The 27114-nt window shown below is 38.9% G+C and overlaps 1 protein-coding gene across 1 annotated transcript in view; it reads right to left on the bottom strand.

Moving 5' to 3' along the window:
- LOC142344851 (fibronectin-like) overlaps window positions 1–27114 on the bottom strand; it is a 110886-nt gene that overhangs the window by 32910 nt on the left and 50862 nt on the right. The window contains exons 8-12 of the mRNA XM_075396873.1: window positions 17690–17841; window positions 5366–5644; window positions 4567–4720; window positions 3692–3834; window positions 2943–3215 (exon numbers count right to left, since the gene is read on the bottom strand). Of these exons, the coding sequence (XP_075252988.1) occupies window positions 2943–3215; window positions 3692–3834; window positions 4567–4720; window positions 5366–5644; window positions 17690–17841 (1001 nt within the window). The remainder of the gene's footprint in view (window positions 1–2942; window positions 3216–3691; window positions 3835–4566; window positions 4721–5365; window positions 5645–17689; window positions 17842–27114) is intronic.

Here is a 27114-nt window from a genome sequence, read left to right on the forward strand (position 1 = left end):
ACTCGAAATAAACTATTACACTTAAAAAGTTGGTAATATCTTGAAACACTGATTTCAAAACTACTGGAAGGACTGATATTTGAGGTTTTTCTTTCTTCTCTGAAGAGTTAGATCGAGCAGCTAATAATCAAAACAAAAAGTGCCCAACCGAAGCAACTTCTCATCAGACAGAAATGAACGCACACCTGAGCACACCTCAAAAGATATCGAACATACGTAGATTTGACTGTGGACTGGACACGATCTTATCAAAAACAATCTAGTCTGGGACTATCTGATAACTCTCTGGGAGCACAACCTACCTGGGTCTTAAAAACATTGGTACAACTATCAAGTGAAGTTCGCATTGAAAACAACTCCCGTTATGCTGCTAATATAGGACTTCAGTCAAAATGAACCCCTAACTCCTTCAATTTTTTGTTGTTTAGTCGAAAGCCATAAAAAAACTAGATTTGGTACATTTTTCGCAAACATTTTGTGCTCACAATTATTTGAAAGACAGATATTGTTTTATTAAAAAAAATTGAATAAAATGAAAAATACCGATATCTACTGTGTGCCAAAAAGTGTATTTTTGGATATGATTGTCAAGTCATTATGTGCTGTACTGACCGCCTGCTTCACTTTAAAATTTTGCATGAAGCATCACGAAGAAACAACATAGTCATTTTTCTAAATAATAAATTGAACAACAAATTATTGAAAAATGACAATCATAATGAATTTTAGACGACTTTGCTTTCGACAAATAAAAAAAAACAATAATCTTTACAAAATTCAATAATTTTATAATGTGGTGTGAATTTTCAAGCGAACAAGGAATCATTTGAGCATTGTATTAAAAGCTATTTTAGGTTCCACAGGTAACAAAAGGAAAAAGTAATTATTTTTGATAATAATTCATTTTTTCTGCGTATTTTATTTTGATTTATTCGTCCAGTGATTGAATTAGACTAAACAGAATTAATGCGACTGCAATTTTGTGAAAAAACGCATATTATATAATACCTTTAGACATATCTGTTCAAACTGCCTTTAAAAATTAGAAATGAAAGCTGTAACAAACCAAAAGGATATAAATATTGACATTAGCCGTAGTTGAAATAAAACAATGTCTGTACTTTTTAATTTTCTTAATTTACTGAAAAATTGGACCAATTATTTGTCTTTAATGAAACTATAGCTGAATACTTATCATTCAATAACACCTTAAGAACAACTAAAAAATGTTCCGCTGAATCGTGAAATCTGTTATTATTGTTACAATCTCTTAGCAAATCTCATTTTCTATCTGAAAGCGTTAGGTCCTTAAAAATTGCAGACATTCAAAATTGCTAAGTCTCTGATAACTGGTTCTACCAACTGCCTTCATGTTGCACTTCGGCTACAATTTACAATTTATGTGTTGTTTTTTATATTTCTTGCCGCTTGCTCGGTAAATGCGTATTACGTGCAATTTATTTTTCCAGCTGAAAAGACCGATCAAAACGGTCAGATTGATGTGGGAAATGACCATTTGGAATCGTTGTTGAGCGTTTTTCACCGATAGTTTCAGGAAATGATTCTTTTTATTGTGTCGATCGTTTTTGATCGGTTAATTTATAAAATGATCGTTTTCTTACGTTATTTTAGGATACCGCCATATTCGAACGCTTTTTTAGGGGACTGTCGCTCTTGATACTACTTTTTTGAAATTTTTTGACAGTTTTTTTGTTTGATTTTAACGCAGACAAAGTTCCGCGCTAATAATCACCAATACTGATTATTTAACCTGGATTAAAATAATTTTGCAAAGACAAAAATTAAAAATAGCGATAAACGAGTTGAGAATAGTCAAAAGCAATCACAGCTATGAATCACCTGTCTTACAAAAAAAAAATACCGTCAAATTCATTGAGTTTTTTAGCAGAAAAATTTGCAAAATAAATATAAGGATAGCGGTGAATGCATTGAGATTCGCAAAATTTACAAAGTTTTACGGCATAGCTAACACAATTTTATATCGAGTCAATGTTTATAAAAATTATGGAACAATAGAGTTGAAGGCGTTGAAACTTCTTTCAGTTAATTTTTCTTTTAGCAACCATTAGCTAATTTTATTAAGTTTCCTTTAATTTTTCAACTCGGTTGAAAAATTAACGGTGGAAACAGTTATCTCCTAGAAAAAAACAGTTAAATCCTTCAGTTAAGTTTAAACAGGTTTCTTTCTTACGTTTAAGAAACGCTCAAAACACTCTTTTCGTAATTAAAAAAAAACTGAAAAACGGTGTTTCTCTGAACATACGGTCAGAAGCGGTGATTTTTAAGTTTTAAAAATGGCTCAAAAATGGCGGTCCTCTCCCAAGAAAACGTTCAAAAAATGTACATTCTTATGTCGAAAAAACGGTCAAAAACGCTCAAGCCGGTCAAAAAAACATAAGGGCTTTGACCGATTTTCCCTAAAAATACCAATCGAAAATGATCCCTTTTTATGGTTTTTTGGTCAAATTTTCAACTGGGTTTGTTTGGAACCTTGTGGAGCTGCACAACAACATTAAAATAAATGTATTTAAAATCTATTTTCTCGAAATTTTTGAATTAAAATTGAAAATAGAGTGCCGTTTTGAAGATTTATAACTACCAAAGCCTCTTTTTGTCAGGACAAAGAAAGCGCTATTAATTGCCAATATAAACAGTGTTGACAACGTAACTCAAAAAAAATTTGTGCAGTTCAGAAGATCAGGAAAATCATTCTAGGCTAAAGCCAAACATGTTCTGATGCACAACAAGCTCTTTGTACTCTGTTTAGGACACCCACCTTACAGTAAAATTTTTTTTGACAGCATAAAAAGGTATTTATAGTTTTTAGGGAATTGTTTATAGCCTTGGATCTAAATGGTCCGATTTCAATTTACATATTTGTCTTTTGATTCGAATATAAGATAAATAACTAGATCAATTACTTGTGCAAATCTCCAGAACTTCTGACTGAGAAGTTGTCTCTCCCCCCAAAGTTGCCGTGACAGTATATTGATACATAGTACCGGGTTGCAACCCATTGTCATCTGTAAAGGATGTGTTGGTTGAATTATTCTCAGAGTCTGAAAGTGGAACAGAGTCCCTGTAGACTGTGTAGATTGTGCCCAGTGGATTGGTGGACGCATTCCACTCTAGGTAAATTGCGGAGGAAGATAGGGTCAAGGAGAGAGCGGGTAGCCAATGAGGTGCTTCCAAGTCTGAAAAAAAAGAGAATCAGTAGGGTGATATAAATTTTTTAATTCTGAATTCGAAAACCAAATGGTTTGCCTAGTGATCTGCAGTTTAAATTTGAACCTTCATTGTGACTTTGTGAGTTATTGTAACCCACACCTGGGTTTGTCTATTGTGTATATTGCCCTAATCAAAAGTGCACACTTCCTCCTATCCTCAACAATAATCACAACTGCAAGAGAAAAGTTTATTCATTCCAATCATTTTTGCCAACGTGACGCTGTTTGCCCAGCGGTTTTCGAACTTGACTGTTTAGTTGTATTCCGCAGTGCTTCCCAGGTTGGGTCACAGCCCGAAATGACATCTGATCAGGCCTCCGATGCCATGGTGACCTCTGATCAGTGGTCACTTTGGTCTAGGATCTCAACCTGTGCTATTTTCTGTAAGAACTCTGATACTTGAAGTAAATTCCTGTTAATAACTTGTGATCTAATGTTCTTACATTGAGGAATCTCAAGCGAGATATTGTAGACAACGTCACTCAGTAGTTCCCGGGGAATTGACTCCCCACTCACATTACACTCCAAGTAAGACTGCAAACTGATATTCAATTGATAGCTCTCCACTGCACTCAATGAACCATAGCTGCAAACAACAAAAAGTCAACTTTTTAGTAATAATTTTAAAGCCTTAACTGTGAAAACTAGCATAGCTGTACAGAAGCGTAAAAGCAATTCTGAACACTTTGAAAAGCAACTCTGAGCAATTCGAAACAGAATAAATGCCACAGCCAAAAAAAGTGCCAGGAATATCCCAAACATTTCTGATCCAAACAAGTTCTAGCCAAAAAGATTTCAAGCCAAATGGCTGCTTCGGCAACTCTCATCGTTGGAAAAAATCTAAATAATTATTTCTTCTGTTCAACCCACCTTCACATGCTAAAAAGAGAGATTTTCATTGTTCAAAAAAATACAGGACAAGATTTCAGGAATAATACTGTAAAAAAATTTGGAAAAAATGTAGGAATCCTTAAAAAAAATAATTTTAACCACTTATTTTTTTCTTGACAGCGGTTATGTATTTTTTAGAAAAAATTCAAATTTTTTTGTTTTGATTTCTATATTTTGTTCAAAATTCGTTGGACTTATGTCGGAGATGTTTTTTGCGCTGAACTGCAATTTTCATTATTAAAAACCTATTTCAGTTGTGAAGTAGAGCATTTCATAAATAATTTCAGTTTCTCTAAACGCAGTTTCTATTTCCATTATAAGTTTATTAAAGCCATTGAGTTCAACCTTGCATATTGTCTTTTGAACATTATAGCTAACATTTTAGCTCTCTGGATAATGCATGCATTTGTAATCGAATTATCGCTACCTGTATTTAGACTGATTGAGTTTGACATAATTGTTTCCGAGGTTGTCACTCAAGTAGTACCCACTCACAGACCCAGCAGATGGTGCTGTCCATGTTATATCCATACTGCTAGCTATTCTGTTCTCGTGCATTGCAAGTTGAGGAGGGTCTGGATCTGATCAATAAAAAAAATCAATAAAAAAACTGTGGAATTAATCTGGTTGTCTGTGAATCTGATGTTGAATGCGATTGATATGCATTCATGCTAACAAAAAAAGGACAATTATGAAAGTTTTCCTTTATGAAGTCTATTTTGCAATGAGTTTTAGAAGGTCCCTTTCAGAAAGTCAGTTAGGTAATAAATCCTGTGAAACTGTCTATTCTTTAATTGCTTATGCCAAATCATTTCACTTTGCATCAGTTTTTTGGCAAAATATTTTAAAACCTATATTGAACCGGTCATTGTGTCATAAAATTTTATGTTTTTTATAACGCCTGGAGAAAACCTCAGAAATCCTAACTTAGCTTGTATAATGAAAAGCACTTGAATTCCGATATCAGCTTTATATAACATGACACTGGAAATGTACGATTAAGAAAATTGATCTTTTCCGTTTGTGCCCCCCTCAGCTTAGAGGGTGCTTTTTATGTCCACCCACGTGCCATATTTGTACATGATTATATACTGTGTCATGGCTCGTGCTCTGTAAAGCGGGGTGGGGGCTGCATAATTTACTGGGGACACAAGTGGAAAAATCCAATAAATTATTAAACAGATTAGAAGAAGATGAGAAACGGAATCTCATAATAAAAGCTATACTTGTGCATATTTGAAGTTTGTCTGATCGTTCAGTTGTCTCCCCATTAACATTGGCCATCACTTCATACTCGTACACTGTGCCAGCCTGTAGTCCAGTATCGTCAGTAATGGACAAAGAAGTTCCATTGTTCTCAGAGTCCACAGACAGCACTCCATCTCGGAAAAGAGTGTAAGTTATGATGGTGTTGTTAATGGGTGAGGTGTCGTTAAATACGAGGTAGATTGAGGAGGATGAAAGCGTTTGCGAGAGCGGTATTATCCAAACGGGCACTGTCAAATCTATAAAATACATAATTCTTTTTACCCTTGTACAGAAAAGCGCAAAAAACGGCGCAATTAATCGGAGGTTCTTTTATAATCAGATAAAGTCAAATGAAACAATATTGTGTTTGATGAGTAAAACTTATGGTCTTTAAAGCTCCCACAAATTGTTTTTGTAAGTTTTTAATCAATTCTTGAAATTTTCAAGCACTTGATGTTCTTTTTGAACCCTTATGGCTGAGTCTGATTTGATTTTCTTATAGACTTATGACTGAGTCTAATTAATCAAATTTCTAAATCGCTATCTAGAGAGCTTTTAAAAGAATTATCTAACGCTTTCAGTTGGTACATAATGTTTTTTGGTAATATAACTCGAAGTATCCAAAATTCATCATTTAACTTCGACATAATGACTTTTTGGTCAAATTAACTTTTTCGGTCGTATTTTATACATTTTTTGTTTTGATACAGAGGGAACAGGACCAAGATCAATTTTGGTCGAGTTGAAGATAATCATAGTTCAAAATTTTTTCCGATATTAATGATGGGCTCTGTTTTTTTTTGAAATATTTTGGCTTTCTTGTTCTTTAAGTTAGTTACAGACCAGCATAATATCAGATCAAACCTTAATTATTGAGAAATCAAATTTACAGGCAACAGGAAGTCCAATACATATTAATTAAAATCAGCGTAAAGCGTATGGTTTTTTTGGCTTCAACTCTGTTCGCTTAAAGATGTTCGCGAAATTTTGAGTTTTACCTGGATTAGTTATCAATGTGTAGTCTTTTGACCTAGTTTCACAAATGACATATTTAATTGGCTCTTAAACAGTAACAGGTTAATCTATTTAGAATTTTTCAGTTCAGAAACTTCCGTTCAAAAACGGCTTTTATGTCTTACGGATTTAAAAACTTGATTTAGAAAAGTGTCTTTTTTGAGATTCGCCAATTTCAACCTTTTTTCAATCTTTAATCGTAGTCTCATTAAAGAGAGAGGTACCATTTTTTTCAGATTATTTATGTAGTTTTAATTGCTGTTTTATTGCCTAAATAATTGTTTTTCGGCGTTGCTAATACGAGTTCTCATAAATTTTCTGTTTAATTTATCGATCAGTGATTATTTGGAAGTTTTGCATCTCTTAGTCGTCTTGTGGAGAATTAAGTCAAAAAAGTGGTTGAACGGGGTCTGAACATTATGAGCGGACGCACATTACCGAGCCTCTTTGTTTGAAATTATTCACTTTCTAGAACTTCATATGCGTTCAGAAAGGACATCATTTGTAGCTGAGAGAAGTAAAACAGTCTACCGATAAGGTTTCAATTCATTATAAACGACAAAAGAAATAAGTAATGTGCAATCGCACAACGTAAGCATTAACAATGATCATAGCAACAATATTTACTCATCGAAGATAGCAACGTATAAGAACAACGTCTTAGCATTAAACGTATTAAGATCACGGCGAACATATCTCCAAGTGGTTTTTTAGACGGCAATTTTTGATACTCTTTTGGCCGGTATTTTGTCTGATAACGAATTGGTTCAATGCCAGTAACCATTTTGTATCAATGAATCCAAAAACCCGAAAATTACTGAGCCGAATCATGTCTTATTTGATAGGTCTTATGATTAGGTTTACTCGAAATTATGTTGTTTGCACTTTTTCCGAGCTTTGTACGTAAATAGGAACAAGCGTATTTAATGTTTTCTCGCGTGAAGCTATAGTTTTATTCGAATAGAGCGTTGCTCATTTGCTTGTTCTCTTTTCTTTACTCGATACCATCGTCGCACGGTTTTAAATGAGATTAAGATATTCAATCATTGTCGCATGATTGCAGGTCAAAAAAAAAAGATATTGAACAATCGTCGTACGATTGCAATTCAAGTAAAGATATTTTCTCGCTTACATCTATTTAGTTACTAACATCCTCCGGCCCAGAAGAAGATGCTGGGAGAATTGGTACTAATTTTACAAGCGGGCGAACGAGCTTTCCGGAGGACGTGAGCAATACGGCGGAGCGTGCGACGCTGTCGGAACCGTAACGAAGTTCAGTGATCCGAGAAGTGGGGTAGTAACCCCTTGGGTTGGTCTCTTCAACTACCCAAACCAAATCACCGGTCTTAAGGTGATGCTCGGCAGGCGTCTGCCACTTGGAACGTCGGTTCAGCGCCGGTACGTACTCTTTGATCCAACGAGACCAAATAGCGTTAGCGTAAGACTGCGCGCGGGCGTAACGCTTACGGTGATCAAACTCATCTACACAGATGATGGAAGGAAAACTACGTGCTTGGTTACCGAGGAGAGAGTGATTAGGTGTTAATGCGCCTAGGTCGGACGGGTCGGCGCTTACGGGCGTTAGCGGACGTGAATTAAGTGCATGTTCGACCAGACAGAAAGTGGTACTTAAAACCTCATCTGTGAGGCGGCGTGTTCCAAGGATTGTGTAAAGTACGCGCTTGAAACTACGTACTAGCCTCTCCCAGATGCCACCCTGGTGTGGCGCACTGGGCGGGTTGAACCTCCACTTGATGCCTTTGTGGGCAAGTTCCACAGCGATGTTGATGGTGTTCCACTTTTCGATGTTCTCGCGTAGTTCTTTTTCCGCGCCAACAAAGTTAGTGCCATTGTCTGACCAAATAATGGCTGGTGTACCCCGACGGGAGACGAACCGCTCCACTCCCATTACACACGAACTGGCGTCCATGGATGGAACGATTTCAACATGAACGGCACGAGTAGTTAAGCATGTGAAGAGGAAACCCCACCTCTTCTCGGTAGTCCTACGTACAGTAACGTAAAACGGGCCGAAGTAGTCGACCCCGGTGTTCGTGAAGGGAGGGGACTGGTATGCAAGTCTTTCTACTGTGAGGTCAGCCATAATGGGTTGAATAGTGGCAGCGCGGAACATTCTGCACGTGACGCAGTTGGATTTAATTGAACGCAGTGAGGATCGTAACTTAAGGATGGTATAACGTTCTTCCATTTTAGCCCTCAGGTAGTCAATACCCTGATGATGATGATGTTTAACGTGGGTGTGCCTGAGGAACAATTTTACAAATGCATGGCGTGCGTCAAGAACGATAGGATGTTTTACATCAAAGTCAACTTCGACCAACCGTTTGATGCGGCCGGCCGATCGGATTAGACGATTTGGCCCAATGAAGGGAGATAACGGAGCAATGCGGCTACTCCGTTTAACGGGTTTGTTTTCGAGGAGAATTTTTCTCTCTGCATTGAATGACTCCCCTTGCACAAGATACTGGAGATGACGCTCGGCTTCGTCAAGCTCCGTGGGGTCTATGATGCTACCATCGGCATTACGGTAACATTCGTGAGAAGGTAACAAGCGGAGTGCGTACGCTGTTATCCGTAGCAACTTCTGATAAGAACTGTACTTATCGAAGGGAATTAGTTGCGGGCGCGGTTCCTTAGTTGACTTGGTTACAGATACGGCCAATGATGTATTGGTTTCGTCAGTTTCCTTAGTTACCACACCAAGTTTGATGTTTTTAACTACTTCGATGCTTGGTTCGAACGGGAATTCCTTGGTTCTTAAGAAATCTGGACCCCTCACCCAGCTACTTGATTGCAAAACCTCAGCGGACATACCAGGAGTACCGGCATCTGCTGGATTATCGCTTGAGGCAACGTGGTTCCATTCGTCAACGCTAGTGTGTTCTAAAATCTCGCAAACACGGTTTGCAATAAATATTGGGTGCTTGGTTGCAGAGTTAAGCCATTGCAAGACAGTAGTGCTGTCGGTCCACATGAAAATCCTGTTGACTTTTACTGTGAGAGCTCGACATATATCTTGTTTCAATCGAGCGGCCAGTAGCGCTGCCTGTAATTCCAGCTTTGGAACAGTCATGACCTTCATAGGTGCTACGCGAGCTTTACCCAGGACAAACGCAAGCTCCGTTTGGGGCCCACTCGAAGTAGTTACTCGAGCTCGGAGAAATGCAACGGCACTGAAAACTTCTTGTGAACTATCGCCAAACATGTGTAGTTCCAGGTATTCAAAGTTTCCGGAAAAGTAGCTCCTTGGTATAGTGATTGCTGCAAGCTTGGGTAGTTCTACACTCCATTCGAGGAACCTTTCAACAGTGTCTTTTGGTAATTCTTCATCCCAGTGCTGCCCGCTGACACGCCAGATGTCCTTTAGTAACAATCGGGCACCAACAGTAAATGGTGCCACCAGGCCGATGGGATCGAACACCTTAGACACTAGGCTCAATACCAAGCGTTGTGTTAAAGACTTAGTTACTGTACTGGAGGTACCCCGACTCACAACTAGAGTATCATTGTTGTGATCCCATTTCAACCCAAGCACGTGCGAAGATTCCTCCTTAGATGAGGCAATTACTTTTGGTTCGGTGGACTGAGATGACCCATCAATTCGATCAGCCAGATTTGGTACATTGCTTACAAACTTAGTAAGCTTGAACCCACCTAGATGGAGAAGTTGCACCAACTCCTTCGATCTTTTGAGAGCCCTCTCAGGTGACTCCACCGAATCCAAGTAATCGTCCATGTAGAAGTTTTCTAGGACGGCTTTGGTTGCTTCCGGGTACTGAATAACACTGTCTCGGGCCGTGCGTTGCAGTGCATAGTTAGCGCATGTGGGCGAGTCTTTAGCCCCAAATATATGGCGCGTGTATTGATACACTACAACATTTGTTGTGGGGTCCTCCCGCCACAAAAAACGCAGTGATGGCTGGTCACAGTCAGGGACACCCACTTGGAGGAACATACCCTCAATATCTGCGGACACGGCGAATTTATGTTGACGGAACCTAAGTAGTACGTGGATTAGGTTTTGGAGCAGGTCGGGGCCAGTGAGCAAAGATTTATTCAAAGAAGTACCGTGGAACTTTGCTGCACCATTTAATACCCTGCGCACTTTCCCCGGTTTGTTCGGATTGATCACGGGATGATGTGGTAGGTACCACTCTCTATCCGACCGCTGCTCTACCTTGTGAGCATCAGGGACTGTTTTCAAGTAACCTTTTTCCAAGTCTTCACGGATGGTATTAGCATAAGTTTCTTTCAATGATGTATCTCTCGAGAGCCGCTTTTCGAGAGACTTGAGCTGTACCAGTGACGAAAAGTAGTTATTCGGGAGCTGGATGTTGTCATCAGCCCATAACATACCGACATCGTATCTTTGGCCGTTATGGAAAGTTGTTGTTTCAAGTATTTCCTGCGCGCGAGCATCCGCTGCGGATCTTGGGTCAACTTGCTTGAACGCGCCGTACGATTCCATATCATACCAAGATTTAACCTGACAAGCTAATTCAAAATCCTGTTCAATATTGGCTTTGAAACACGTGGAGACTAAACTTGAACTTGACGGGAGTGGGCCACTTAAAACCCAACCTATGGGCAAGCGGACAGCGAATGGTGAGCACTTTTCGTCGGCTGAAAAATACTCTAACGGGCGGATGGCATGGTAGACATCCTGTCCAAGTATCATCTCAATTTCTCCATAGCTATATCTTACTGGATCTAGAACTGCCAAATGTGGGTACGTTTCTTGCATAGACTTCACGTCAATGATGTCGGAACCTACGTTTAATGTTTCCCTCACGTAGGGACGTACAGTAAATGCTTCGAAGTCTTGATTTTTGTGAGGTGTCACAGTCAATTGAACCACCTTTGTGTCTATGAGTTCTTCCGTGTTTATACCCTTGACGGTCAGTTTTAATGCGGTACCCTGCAAACCGAGTCTAGCTGCGAGACTATCGGACACCCAAGAGTTACTGCAAGCGGTATCGCATAAAACCAACGCCGTAGTACTAGTGCCAGAAGAATTAGTAAGTTTCAGTTCCGTGACCTGAAGGAGGCCTTTAACATCCGTCACGGAAGACAAAGTGGTTGTTTTGCTTGGTTGCTGTTGACCCGTAGATGGCCTACTTGTACCTGCGTTCGACTTCGAAGTATCGATGTTCTTGTTTGTTGAGGGTTTAGCTGGAAAAACCCTTTCAGCTCCATGAAGTAAGGTGTTATGGGAGCTGTTGCAACCATCTTTCCTACATTTACGGGGACTTGGGCATTGCCTAAACATGTGTTTATCACGCAAACAAGAGAAACAGAGCTTTGCCTCAGCCACGACCTTGTCTCTCTGCGTGGGGGTCTTTTCCTTAAAGACACGGCATTCCCACAACCGGTGGCTGCCTTTGCATACAATGCAACTAGAGATTGATGTTGACGGAGATCTCTGTTGCGGCTTAGGGTTACTCTTCTGTTGCGTATTTGCAGCAAATGCCTTTGAAGCAACTTTTGATCTTGTTACTGAGTTGTTGGTATCCTCAGTCCTTGCTTTAGTTGCGGTATTCTTCATTAAATCGTGCGCTTCGGCCTTCTCTTTTAACCAATCGTTGAAATCAAGAAGAGTAGGTTTCACCCAACGCTTTTTGACCGTGAAGAGTGACCATGACTCCTTCATATTGGGTGGTAGCTTCTGTACGGCAGTGTTGAGAAGCGCAGCACTCTTTAAGTCCGAATCATATGACAGCGATTTAAATACCCCGACAAGACTTGAAATGCACCCCGAGTAGTTAATGATGTTATCGCTATTGTGCATCTTCAGTGGTGGAAAGCTGTTGAGTTTGTCCAAATGTGCACTTACGACCGCCTGTGGTTGGCCAAATTTACGTTCTAAGGTCTTCAGTGCGTCTTTGTACATTGCGCCGCAGTAGGCGAACTCAGCTATAGCTGTTTTAGCTTTACCTGTAACGAGGGTCTTAAGGTATGTCAATTTTACATCATCAGTTAAGGACTGAGAGTCGATTGCGCTTTTAAACTGACCATACCATTCGTGCCACTGTAGAGGATCCCCATTGTATTGGGACAACTTCCATTCGGGTAGAGGGTCATTCCTCTTGCTAGTTAGGGCGTCAGTTAATGCTTTAATCAAACTTGCATTTTCAGATGTTGGTGCTGGAGGCGTGGGATGCGGTGGGCCACCCCAGCACAATGGTATCGGGGCAGTATGCCCATATGTGGGCTTTATAACCGGCGTTACAAAAGGTGGCGCTATGTTAGTAGTTGTACTAAAGGAGTTAACAGGGATGCTACAAGTTGCTGCGTAGTTGCTATTTGGATTATGTTGTGCACTCATTTGCAAGATGGGATGGCTGATAGTGGGGTTAGCTGTGCTTGGGTGTAGGTACGGTTGAACATTTTTATAGACGGTAGCATTATTTGTCGCCTGGTTTACGTTTGGGGGTTTATTCTGAGGAAAACTCCACAAGTTTAGATCAAGGTTACAGTTCTGGGGAGGTCTTTGTTCTGTAGGACACGGTACCAGGCGGGTTTGAGGTGAATGGACAATGTTTTGTTGTGGAATGTTGGGGACGTGTAAGTATGCTGTTGCGCTCGCTGGAATGGGCGACGGAACCATGGGAGGCTGAGGATTATATAATTGTTGAGGCGGGAATACAGGAGGCGGGTTCACGAGTGGGTTTAGAAGTGGAGGTACATTTTGCGAGGAATGGGCAATAGGGACTTGTGTTTGGTGTGGAATATTACTTTGAGGTGTGTTCTGTTGTTGCGGAACATGAGGCATCGACATATGTAATTGACAAGGCACGCTGGAGCTCTTCGGACCCAAGAACTGATTTACCTGTGGGTTTTTTGAAAAATCAGGTACGAAAATGGAGTTCGTTGGTGCCATAACGGGTGTTGGTGGCCGGGGAGGTTGCATAGGTGGTTGAGGTGGTGGGAGTGCGACATTTTGTACGTCGACTGGTACTTGGTACACTTGGTTCACTTTACCACTGCCTGAGGGACTATGTGCCTGCTCGACTCTTTGATCAGTGAGTGGTTGCTGCAGTTGAGCCTGGAGGTATTCCCGATACAACGCTTCTTGCTGAGCAACAGAAATTGCAACTCCTGGCCGTGTGTACTGAGAAAGCATTTCAAGATGATGTAAGTTATCGGCAACATTACTTGGGTTTTCTGGAGGATTACTAGGGGAAGTATCTTTAACAGGAGGGTCGGCGGTTGCTGAACCAGGACGAGAAAAGTTTAACTCACTTGAATTACCTGCTGGAAACGAATTTACCCAATCCTGAACAAGTCCCTGACTTCTATCTGATCCCCTATCTTTAAACAAAGTCAGTTCACTTGAGTGGTGACTAAACAATGAATGATTATCCATCAAATCAGCTTCATCTAATTTAGCTGCTGCAACACGCTGGCGGTGGTCTTCCTCCAATTCTTGAAGTGCCATCTGTTCCATTTGTATTTCAAGCTCCATTTTTCTCATGGCAATTTCGTGTTTTTGTTTAGCGAGGCGCATGGCAGCTTATTCTTGTTTCTCGGCCTCTTCGCGTTTTAGTTTTGCCATGAGAAAGTCATGTTTACGCTGGCTAGACATTGATGATGTTGTTCGGCGTGAATTTCCCCTAGACTGGCCTTGAGTGTTAACACCCTCACGTACGGTGTCTTGGTCATCAACTGTGTCAATATATCTTCTAGCCGCGAGCAAGAATTTATCATTGTTCTTAGTTACATCATCCAACCATTGCTCAAGGACAGGGTAAATTGAATCTGGTTTCTCCGCTTTACTGGCCAAATCAAATAGTTCTTCATTCTTCTGCACCAGTTTACTGAAGACATCCTTCAACTTAGAAACCAAGCGTTCAAGTTTAACCCTCCTATCTTGACGATCGATGGCATCTGTGATGTCCTTATGGATGTTACATAACTCAGATTCCAGATTAGATCTTGCATTAAAGAGCTTTTTCAATTTTTCTTGCTGTTCGGCCATGATATTGAAATGGCAAGTTTATCAATGTAGAGTAACTTTCAGCCAAACACGTGGAATGCGGGTTATACCGAACCCAAATGACGACGGCTTGATAATCAAGACGTCGAAGAGCAGAAAAGAAGCTACCGAGTAATGAATTACTCGGCGGAAGTGAGTAACAAAGTGGAGACGACGTCTAACGTGCTTGAAAGCAACTTGAGACTCAGAAAGACCGGCAACCCGCGAAGGATGTCCGGGTGGATGAAGCACGACGAAATGGGAAACGAAGCGGACGGGGCGGGAAGGACAAGTGAACGGGGCACAACGAAACGGGAAACGGAACGGAACGGGCGAAAACGCGGGTAGGAAACGGGCGACGCAACGGACGCGACGGAAACGCTGAACGAGCGACGCACGAAGAAACGAGACGGGCAAATCGGAGGCGTTGAGCGAGTAGCGCGCAACGAAGCGGAAAGGTGGGACGGAACGGGCGGGAGACGATTAAGCAGCGAGCGGGGAGGTCGGGAAACACTTTGCTAGCAGACCCCAGCAGCAAACTCAACCAAACAAACTAGCCGTAACTCCAGAACAAACTTAAGTCACACCCTAGGGGGGAGGAGAGATGCTACTGCAAGAGACAAACTAGCACAAGTCATTATGGGTCTTATTATAAACAAATAATGAACTAAATTACGGCAAAGCAGTAGTATGCTAAATGGATGAAAAGAGCTTGTAATTTACTAGCCGTAACTCCAGAATAAACTTAAGTCACACCCTAGCAATTTTCAAACCTAACCAACCGATCAGCATACCAACAATATTAAACAAACTACAGCAAAAGTTAAGTAATAGGCAGCGCTTTTGTAGTCTATGTAAGCTGGAAAAGTTAAGAAACAATCTAGCCGTAACTCCAGAATAAACTTAAGTCACACCCTAAAAGGCAAGAACCTTAACCAACTAACAATCATACAGTTACACGCAAACATACAGCAGCAAAAATCAAAATACTACAACAGGAAGGCTAGTAAATTAGTAAAGTTGAAAAGTCAAAAGACAATCCAGCCGTAACTCGAGAATAAACTTAAGTCACACCCTAGAAAGCTATAAGACCTAAACAACAAGCCAGCATACTAGCATACTCAACATACTACAGCAAAAACAACAACATACTTCATCACATATGACATACTACATCGAAAATCGGAAAAGTAGCAAAGAAAACGGAAAGTGAAGTTTTGGGAGAGCGACGTTATTGAAAAAGAAACGGAACAAGGAGAATTGGAAAGTTAAAGGGCGAAAGGGACACGGACGGAACGGTACATAAGAGAGCGACGAGAAAAAATATATGGATTCGATCAATTTTTTTGTAGGCCGGAGGTTGTTAAAATTTTCACAACCTTTTCTCCGTATTGAGTATCACTCAATTAACGATCCTTCTTGTTGAAAAATCATAATTTTGACGAATTTGTCAAAATTTTATGCTTTTGTCAAATTTTTTCAAGTTTTGGTCAAATTTTTTTGCAAATTCTTGATTACGGAACGGTAATCCAGTGAACTGGACGGTTTAAGCTCGATGATACGGTTTATCAATATTCGGTATTGATTTTCTTAAGTTTTCAGAATTGCATCAAAATTGACCAGAAATTTCCAAAATTGAACAATTTAGCATTATGTTATCACATTTTTTCTCATATCTGAGGTTAAATTTTTGCTATATAACCATAATTGACCAATTTGGTTGAAATTCCCAACTTTCAACCAAAAATTTTCAAAATCGATGTTTTTGTCTGAAGATTATATTTGTGGGGGTTAATGGTGACCAATTATGTAAATCTATCTCAGTAAACAATTGTGTTCTTTTATTTGTTACCACTTTAGACCCTAACGCAAAATCTGGGTTGGGTTTTGCCGTCTAAATTTTGATAACTAATATACGGAAGATTTTCAAAGGTTTAGTTTCTTCTTACAGTTTTTCTCTCTTCCTTTGAAATCTGTGTGAGGGAAGCGCTGTCAGCAAAGGGGAAATTTGCACGGCACCTGCATTGCGGATGATTCACAAAACTGTGTAGCCTTTGACCCTGCTCATTTTACTGTCCTACTCACATGCGCTCCAGTCCGTCGAGTAACTGCCTCAAACTAGCTCTTGCATCAACCAGAATCAGCTGCTGTTGTTTTCTTTCCGTAGTAGAGTAGTAGACGTTTGATGGGCAGCTTCAAATTTATCCGCAACGGGCTTCGGATACGTGCAGATGATCACCAATATCACGTGCCTTATATCACAGCTTCAATCTCGACACACCGCTCCACAATGACAAAATACTGAACAACTTCCAGTGACATGACTGGTTGCAGCAACTATGAAATATCTTCTGACTTCCGCAATCACATGAAAGATATCTGTACTACTGCAAGTTATAAAGGGATGCAATGCATGGTAATTGGAAGTACATCTATTGTAATGTAGACAATAATAACATATCGAGCTTGTTTTTTTTTAACGAGGGGTGTGCAATTCTGAACAAGTAGATGACGATGATTGTGAGATTATTGGAGGCCTAATATGCTTCCCGGGTCGCGGCACCAAAATGTAGCTGAGAGAAGTAAAACAGTCTACCGATAAGGTTTCAATTCATCATAAACGACATAAGAAATAAGTAATGTGCAATCGCACAACGTAAGCATTAACAATGATCATAGCAACATATTTACTCATCGAAGATAGCAACGTATAAGAACAACGTCTTAGCATTAAACGTATTAAGATCACGGCGAACATATCTCCAAGTGGTTTTTTAGACGGCAATTTTTGATACTCTTTTGGCCGGTATTTTGTCTGATAACGAATTGGTTCAATGCCAGTAACCATTTTGTATCAATGAATCCAAAAACCCGAAAATTAGTGAGCCGAATCATGTCTTATTTGATAGGTCTTATGATTAGGTTTACTCGAAATTATGTTGTTTGCACTTTTTCCGAGCTTTGTACGTAAATAGGAACAAGCGTATTTAATGTTTTCTCGCGTGAAGCTATAGTTTTATTCGAATAGAGCGTTGCTCATTTGCTTGTTCTCTTTTCTTTACTCGATACCATCGTCGCACGGTTTTAAATGAGATTAAGATATTCAATCATTGTCGCATGATTGCAGGTCAAAATAAAGATATTGAACAATCGTCGTACGATTGCAATTCAAGTAAAGATATTTTCTCGCTTACATCTATTTAGTTACTAACATCATTGACTCCTATGGGTCGTTCTGAGATGCGGTTTTAAAAAATATATAGACAACCATCTGCCATGCATCTCATCTTACATGGGGGGATCGTTAGAGCTATCTCATAACTTGAGTCGCTCCACAGCTCTCTCAGCTCAAGTGTGGTAGCACCTACAGTCACATTACACTCCAAGTAGGTTGACACACTCACATTCACCTCATAGCTCTCACTCGCATTCAGTCCAGAATACCTGAAACAATGACTGATCAGCCCTTTATTTCAATCTGGTGATATCTGATCAGTGATTACTTCACTCTGGACATGACTGATCAGAGGTGACTGCAGCCTGGTAATGTCTGATCTCAGCTCAATGATTTAAGTCGCAGGTTTGATCAGGTGTAATTTAAGACTATTTTTGTGGTCTTAACTTATTAGTAGTCTTGGCATGGTTTGGTTTGATTTGATCAGCGAGAATATCTTCTTCGAATGATCGTTTAAAACTTTAGGTTTAACCACATATTTGGCATTGACGAGAACAATTTTGTTGAGCACTGAATGGACTAAGTGGTTCTCGTAATTTTTCCAAACATAGTTCTTTTCTGTTTCCCTCTGAATATGGTTGAACATTGTTGAGCGCATTTATCAACTCGTGGTCAACTCCGACCATTAAAGTTGATACAACACCTTTTTATACCCAATATTGTTCAAACACGGTCGTTTCATACCCGCGGATCGTGTCCCATTGATCCATTACTGGAACATCTGGCTCTTGACCAGATTTATTTAAAATGCAGGAGGCATGACTAGTGTGCTCGAGTTAGTCTGATGTGAATTTCGAACCCAACTTTGTCCTTACGAAGTTCAGTCCAAATAACAATATGACAAAAAAATACCTGTAATGCTGACTATAGAAATAAAATTCAACAAAAACTATATTTATTCAATTAATGTATATTATAGTAAAGTTAGTTTACTTTTTCTATCCCCTGTATGTGCATGAGACTTCATTTCAGACGCCTTTAGACCTCGAGTTAAGAAAACCGTCGTGGTCGATAACACGCGTCAAAAAATTCATTAAGTTGAATTTTAAATTAAATTTTGAACTGAAAATGTATAAAAAAAGCTCGTATTTATAGTAGTTATCTATGCGAAAGTATACAGAGAAAATTTATATTAGCTAAAAAATATTTTACCTGATTGAAATGTGAATAGATCTTAGCTCCGAAACCCGGAGGTGATTTTCTATTTTCATCAACATTTCATGAGAATCATATATGGCCTAGATACAATCGAGTTCATTAACTGGAGGTCGGTGGATGTTAGAATCAGGTTTCTGTTGGTACGAGAATTTACTTCTGACATATGATTGATAGGTCAAAAAGGTAATGATAGCGCCAAAACAAAATTAGAATTGAGTTTAGTTTTGTGGCCATAACTTATCGACACAGCAACAAAGTTTGTCAGGTTAAGTTCTCCTTTCGTTCTTTGAAACTTTAATAAAACTTCTAAGTTTCTTGATGTTTCTTTGAAAACATCACATCCTCCTCCTTTTATAAGCAAGTTTGTGGGTATAGGTTCTCCAATTCTGTCGGGTTGTTTTCAATTTCTTGTTGATGTTCGTGAATGCTCTGATGGTTTGGGTTGTTGTTGCTCTGCAGATGATGTGGCTGGAGAAGCTTCATCTTGATATGAAGGTACCACATCTGTGTTCTGTATTTGTGGTTCTGATTGAGATATAGTCTCCTCCACTGCTGGTACAGTTTTCACATTGTCCCCGTCGAGACTCGAAATTGGGTTGTCGCTCACTAGAATAGTACGTGCAGAGTTTTAGGGCTGTATGAAAGATGTGTTCAAGCTTTTCCTGATGATGAAGGTAGCAGGAACTGTCTTTGTCTTTTCTTTGGCCTTGAATAGAATAGGTTCGCACAAGTCGAAATCTGCTTTTGCTGGTAGTCTCACTCTGCATCCCAACAGTTGGAGTTTTGCCCCTCGTCTTTGAAGTGTTGCAATGTGTCATCAATGCCCTTTTCAGGAATGTTCCAAATGACACATTAAGGTTGGAACTCCACGCTTGAAATGCCCGTTTCACTGTCTGAACTGCTCATTCAGCTAGTCCATTAGCTCTTGGATGATAGACGGGTGATTCCATTTTCTTAATTGCCAGTGATTCACACCACTGTTTAAGGTCACCACTTACAAGCTAGGACCATTATCAGATACTAAAGTTTTTGGTATTCCGAATATTGCAAAGATTTGACTAAGATATATTTTAACTGTTTCTGATGTTCTATTTCACGCAGGGAAAGCTTCTATCCAGCCAGAATCCGCGTCAACAATTACTAAGATATTGCCTTGGCCCTTAACATAACCCCAGTCCATGAAAAGGACAACAACTCTGAAAATGATACCATTGTGTATAGTAATTGCATTCGTTTCTTTTGATTCGTTTCATTATGTCCAGGAAGAGTCTGTTTGTTCCAAGTTCAGTTTTCATATCTAATTGGGTCACCAGATCACTCTGAGCGAAGTAGATGTTATTGATTGCGAAGCACACTCGATCGTCGTCCGATTAGTCTTCGTCAAAATCCATTCTGCTCAAAGCACCTGCATGGGGATCTGCTCTCCTGGTGTGTACTTCAACTCGTAGTCGAAACCCGTTAGAGCTATTGCTCATCTTGTGATTCTCGCTGATGCTGTCTTCGAGATCTCTTCGTCTGCTGCAAAGAGATATTTGAGTAGTTTGTGGTCAGTCTGTAGGATAAATCGTCTTCCACGAAGGAATTGTTTCAATCTTGTGACCACAAACACATTTGCCAGTGCTTCCCACTCAATGTTCGAGTAGTTTTGCTCCGCTGTCAATTTTCTCTATACATATATGACTGGATGTCCTTCTTGCGAAAGAACCCCGCCAACGGCTTTTCCAGAGGAGCCAGTAGTAATTGTTGCTTTTTTGTAAGCTATAAGGCTGTACAAGTGGGTTAGCACATAATTAATTTTTTATTTCTTCAAAAGCTTTTTGTTGCATTCGGCGCCATGAGAAATTGCTATTTCTCATGTTATTTAAGGGTAGCATTGTTGTTGTAAAATCAGGAATCATTCTTCCGTAATAATTATCTAGCGCAACAAACGATTCCAGTTGTTTGTTGTTAGTTGGTGCTTTTGCATTTTTTATTTTTTCAGCATATTTAGGAGTATCCCAAAAAACTAACGCTATCGACAGGTTTTGAGTTAGATTTTTTCTCATTAATAGTAAAATTTTTCACACATAGTCGACTCTTGACTGCTAGCATTCTGTTGTCGAACTGCTCCTTGGTAGCTCCATACACCAACACTTTGTCTTGAAAGATCACAGCACCTTTGATTCCTTACAGTTTTGATTCGATGCAATTCTGGAATATTGAAGAAGAGTTTTTCAATCCCTGAAGTAGTCGGCACATCTTGAACAGTTCATGAGATGTGTTGATTGTGCATATATCTTTTGCTTCATCGTCAAGTTTAATTTGATAGTAGGCATCTGAGAGTTCAATTTCGCCAAAGTATGAGGCCCCATGTAGGCTGTGGAAGATCGTCTCCATGTTTGGTAATGGGTAGTTCTCATCTTTGACCATGCTATTGATATGCACTTTCCAGTCCACGCAAAGTCTTAGTTCTTCACTCTTCTTTCTCTGTCACACAACTGTAGATGCATTAGTGACTCCTCCTAACTGTACCGGTTCAAGGATGCCCTGTCTGACCATTGGTTTCGGCTTCTCTGTGACCTTGTCTTGAAGAGGTAGAGGTATTTTTCTGGCTTTGCAGAACATTGGCTGTGTTCCTGGTATCAGCGTCACATGAGCTTTATAACCCTTCTTAGCAGGTAGGTGCTCGGCTGTGATGTTGTTCACACCGTGCTTGGGTATAAGGTCTCTATCAAGTAGTCCAAATTCTTAATCAGAATGCAAAACTGCTAGTTGTTTTTGAATGAGCCCGCTTCATTTCCACTCAACGTCACAAGTAAGTGATCCCAGAAGCGTTAATTGATGACCATTGTAAGCTTTGAGATGTCGTATCTTACTATCCAACTGAGGTTTACCAAGTTCAGTCCATATTTTTGATGATATCACTGTGCTATCTGCACCTGTGTCTACGTGCATTTTTACGTTGCAGTTATTTATTGAGATATATTCTCATGTCGCAGACATGCTAAAGGTTTGTTCTTTACTATAAAACATTCCCATCTCCGATGCTGGAGATGCTTGCTCTGAGGAAATAATTTCTTCTTCGCAAAAGTTATTCTGTTTATTGTACTTACCTGAATTTGGTTGGGGTTTGCTTCTACACATTTTTGAGAAGTGTCCCACCTTTTCACAGGTGTTGCATTTCTTACTTAGCGCTGGCCAAGGTCTACTAGAGTGTGGCTTACCTCCACACCTAGTGCACATGTTGCTGTTTCTATTAGCCGTAATTTTTTCATTTGGTTTTCGAAAGGTCTTTTTGAAGTTGAACCCAACTTCTTCTTTCACCGTAAAGGGCTTATTACCTGATGAAGAACTTGCAAAAGCCATTGCTTGACTTCTGAACTGTAAGCTCTCGGTCATTTCAGTAACCGACATTGCTGGTTTTGCTTTAATACCGTCTATTAGTCTAAGTTATGGTTCAGCGTCCCTCAAACATGAGATAAACTTTATTTTACCAACTCCTCTTCGGGGTTAGTCGCTGTTTTCAGTTTTTCGAAGTCACAATAGCGTGCTTCTTCTCTAAGAAGTGCTAGGAAATCGTCGCCTGACTCCCCTACACCTTGTATTACGGACAGCAATTTAGCCCTTTCTGCCATTATTACTCTCTCTTTAGGAGAAATATAATTTTGAATCGCCAATCTGATGTCTTTATACGGAGTGTCTATCAAATTGCTAGGACTCATTAAGCTCCTAAGTTTAAAAATTGCATCTTGACCGCACATACTAAGAAAGAGATTGGTTACCTGTAGGTCTTCTACAGTACCATCATTGTTGAACTTGTCTTCTTTCTTCTCTGCCCGACATTTCGCCATAAAAGACATAATCCACGCAGTAGCTGATTCTGCATTCTGTAGATACAAAATTTGTCTGTCTGTAGCTGGTCTGGACACCATTGTTGTGGTCGCTAACACGGGCCAAAAAATTCAATAAGTTGAATTTTAAATTAAATTTTGAGCTGAAAATATACAAAAAATAGCTCGTATTTATAGTAGTTATCTATGCGAAAATATACAGAGAAAATTTAGATTAGCTAAAAAATATTTTACATGATTGACATTGGAATAGATCTTAGCTCCAAAACCCGGAGTTGATTTTCTATTTTCATCAACATTTCATGAGAATCATATATGGCCTAGATACAATCGAGTTTATTAGTTGGAGTTCGATGGATGTTAGAATCAGGTTTCTGTTGGTGGGAGAATTTACTTCTGACATATGATTGGTAGGTCAGTAAGATAATGACAGCGCCAAAACAAAATTAGAATTGAGTTTAGTTTTGTGGCCCTTACTTATCGACACAGCAACAAAGTTCGTCAGGTAAGTTCTTCTTTTGTTCTTTGAAACTTTAATAAAACTTGATGTTCACAAAAAACCATCACAAAAACACTCAAAACGTCTAGTAGGAGGGGGCAATATTGACCAAAATATTTTCATGGTCAAAAGTATTTCAATGGTAAAAGTATTTTCATGGTCAATTCGGATTGAGCATGATATTTTCATGGGTCGAGAAGTAGCATTTTTTATTGCACCTGAGCAAAATTCACCGATCGAGCATCGCTTTGTCATGAGTCTTGCAAAATTCAGCTACGGAGCAAGACATCACAGCATTTCTCCACTGCCGCCCAACTTTCGGAAAACTGTCAACACGAAAACTTCAGCGGATCTTAACATAAAGTAGATATTGCAGCTGGACTGAATTGAGACATTAGTTTAACGACTGACACTAGGTATACGTCTTCTTCCCATGAAAATATGGCGTTATTCAGCTTTTATTCGTTATCCTTCCAGAATTATGAATTAATGATTTTTAATAAAACAATGCAAACTTTTGATAGATTAGAAATTTTTCTGCATGACAAAATATGCAGGAGCATACATGCTGACTATGTTACACTAAATGGAGAGCACGTAAATTGCACGTAAGATTTTTAAAGCGGAAAAGAAGACCCATCAAAAATGTTGCTCGACTCATGATTACACTAGAACTCAACCCATTTTTAATATTTCATTATTATGAGTCGTTGAAAAATCGAGCAGAAGATTCGAGCCAAGCTAAAGTCCAGCTTGGTTCATTTAGACCAGCAGACGTCAAGTTATATTTTAACAAATTGTCGGCATTCCTTAGAGGGAAGTTTAAAGAGCTAAAAAAAAACCTTAAGCAAACGATATTTTGGTCTCGTGATTTTCCGAAATGATGTTTTTTTTTCTAAAGCTCTGGCTGTCATTTTGACACAGTAAAACTACGCTGTGTCAGTTGTTTGCTGAAAAGACTGCTTTTTGTAAAAGCGTTGAAAATCTTGACTCTTTAAGTTTCGTCTTGTTTGAAACAAAATAGAATTATTATGTTCTCTTGATGGTTGAAAACCTTGATCTTGCTACTTTTTCAAGCCAAATATAGATTAGTTTGACATATCGCTGTAAACGTGGTAAAAAATTCCCGGGCCGAGGTTTCACCCCTATTCCACCCTTAATTAAGCGGAGAAATAGGGGGGGGGGATTTTTATTTTTACACTCTTTACACTCTTTTCCCCGGTATTTTTGGGTAAAAACCTCGACCCGGGTTAATATTGATCCACATTAAAAACGTCGATGTGTGTGTTCTCCTATTCTTAACAGTAAAGTTCTACGAATGGAGTTGCGTACATTGATGGAACAAAAGGTCTCTTTTAGGGTCTGGGTTCTTGATTTGGAAAAGTCATTGATTCACTGCATAATTCACTTTAAACTCACTTCTTCGGTAATAAAACCTGAAGCAAACAAGATAAAAACGTACCTTTAGTACAACTGAGCCTGTAATTAGCGGAGCAGAATTCAACCATATTTACTTGGACTCTTTTAAGTTGCAGTACGACTCAAATTCCCAGCAGAAATGACTCCTCATCATATCCATTGCCGCACACATTTGTGATTTTTTCTCACAGTATTAAGGTGACTGAGAAATCGAAAAAGTTCATTAATAGTATCTGATTAGATAAATCAACTAAATTCATTCGATGATGATCAGATTGCTTTCAATCAATTACTGGCAATAAAATTGTCTTATATAAAAGAAAGCGGTCGGTCTTAGCAGAACTGGGTTTCAGAAACAATTCAATTTGATTAGAGGTAAAATTTAACGCGCTTCAAGCACAAAAAAATCTGATGCGATTGAGTCTGATAAAATTTTAAAAAAACTTCTGGGATTGTCTGATCGGAAGTTGCGGCAACCTGGGATCACGGTTTGTTGTTAGGGGGTCTAAGAAGGAGCAACTATTGTGGAAATGGACCACTGCTTCCAACAAAAGTCTCATACTCGCAAACCTAGCGTGTTAGCCATTACATTGGTCCTAAACTCCCGGACTAGGGCATCTCTTATAACCCGTTCTCACGTTCTCTCTTGTTCCTCAAGGCTTCATTTCTCTAGCCAAGTATACGCTGAACAAGAGGAGCGTCTTTTCAAGCTATGCCAAGCTTATTGTTTGCACAAATTACATTAGTTTGTCCCCTCTCAACGTTGTGATAACTGCGCAATAAACTACTGAAGAAGTTATTTAATCAAAATCCACTTTTCTTTAATGCAATAGAATCATCAATTTTCAAAATTCAAAAATATTACTTTTGACACTGGTGTTCCGACCCACTTTATTGGGGGGAGGAACTATAGACTCAACCGGGTTTTTTTTGCTCAGTCAAATTTGGCCGATCGGCGATCGATATCTTCAGCGTAGAGAGCTGTGATCGGTACCATTAAAAAGCCCGTCCAGCGTAGAATATGAAATACAAAAAATTTTTTTTAGTTCTGCTTTAAAGGTTTGTTAGACGGATTGCTGTTGTTTTTGTCCTCATTTTTTGGAATTTTTTATTATATTTTGGTCAGTTCAGTTCAGTTCAAAACAACTTCTGATTGTTACAATCGTCTTGCCAACGGTATCGTATACCAGTTCCTGAATTCTTTTTTTCCGAGATTCTTGTTGTACGTATTTATGATGTTCGGGTCAGATTTGCAAAAATTTGCATCAATTGATTTACAAAATGTTGTCGGTTTGTTTTCTAAAGATAGAAGAGTGTCAATGAAAATTTTCATCTAATTCACGGCTCAAATTTTTGCTACTTATTAAAAAATTCATCCCCTTTTCGTCCAAAATTGCAAGATATAAGCCATTTTAGTAAACTTTGCTTAAATTTTCCGGAAGTGAACAGCTAGAAAATGCTGATGCTGACACTATTTGATTCTTCTCAGGAGTCGGCTTTTGGGTTTGAAATTTTGCCAATTTTTAGCTAATATAACGCGATAAATATACAAACAGCATCATTTTTCTCTGATTATTGAGCTCTTATTCAAATTATCTATTACACTGAGAATCACTGTATTTTACTACGCAACAAACTCTGATAACCGGGCTAGTTTGGTCTGATGGTTGAATTCTAAAAATCAAAAATAATTCGAACTGTGTTCTTTTTTTTCAAAAAACTTATTGCCTTTTTTGTGCTCATTACAGAACAGAACAATTCACATCAAAGCTCAATATTGACGGGTCCAAGTGGCTTCAATGAAAACTGTCGCGTAATTTTCTGTTTTTTATTCGAAAGCTTATCATCGTTTTGAGTTTGAAAATCATTTGTTTTCAAAATAAAGAATAATCAATGGACAAAAAAATTCAGCTTAGATACAATTTTCCTCTATTTTGGTCAACTTTTAGCCTAATTTCAGCACAAAGAGAAAATATCTGCTACCAAATTCAAATTTTCAATCTTCAATTGGAAGCATAGTTTTTAAGGAATGGACTTTAGTTTTAACACGTTGGACGCTATTTTCTTGAAGCAATTTAAAAGAATTTTTCCACTCTGTTTCAATTGCATTTTTCTTGTAGTTGTATGAGAATTTCTGGACATTAAGAAGTTTCAATGTTTTGCTATGGAGGAACACGTGAGCGTTTTTACTGATTTTAATTGTTAGCTGATATTCTTCATGACTTTGAAGATAATTTTTTCAAGAACCTCAAATAAATTTTTTAAAATTTTTGATATTCTGTTCTTTTTGTCTATTTGTTACATAGTCTAAATAATCACAGGTCATATATCACAAATAGCGGCAAAAGGAGGCCATTTGGAGATATCCATTTTTTAGTGAAATATTTCTGGTTTTAATAGCTTCGAAACCGATTTTTCGCAAAAAAAAATGTTTTTCAATTTTTTTGTGTTTAGTTTAAAGTTTATTATCGTTGTTAGTTTTAAAATCATTTGCTTTCAAAATAGAGACTAACCAACGAACAAATAAGATACCGCTTTGCCACTATTATCCCCTATTTTGGTCAACTTGCAGCCTA

This window comes from Convolutriloba macropyga, chromosome 8 (genome assembly GCF_964194025.1).
Source record: "Convolutriloba macropyga chromosome 8, txConMacr16.3, whole genome shotgun sequence".
Taxonomy (NCBI): domain Eukaryota; kingdom Metazoa; phylum Xenacoelomorpha; order Acoela; family Convolutidae; genus Convolutriloba; species Convolutriloba macropyga.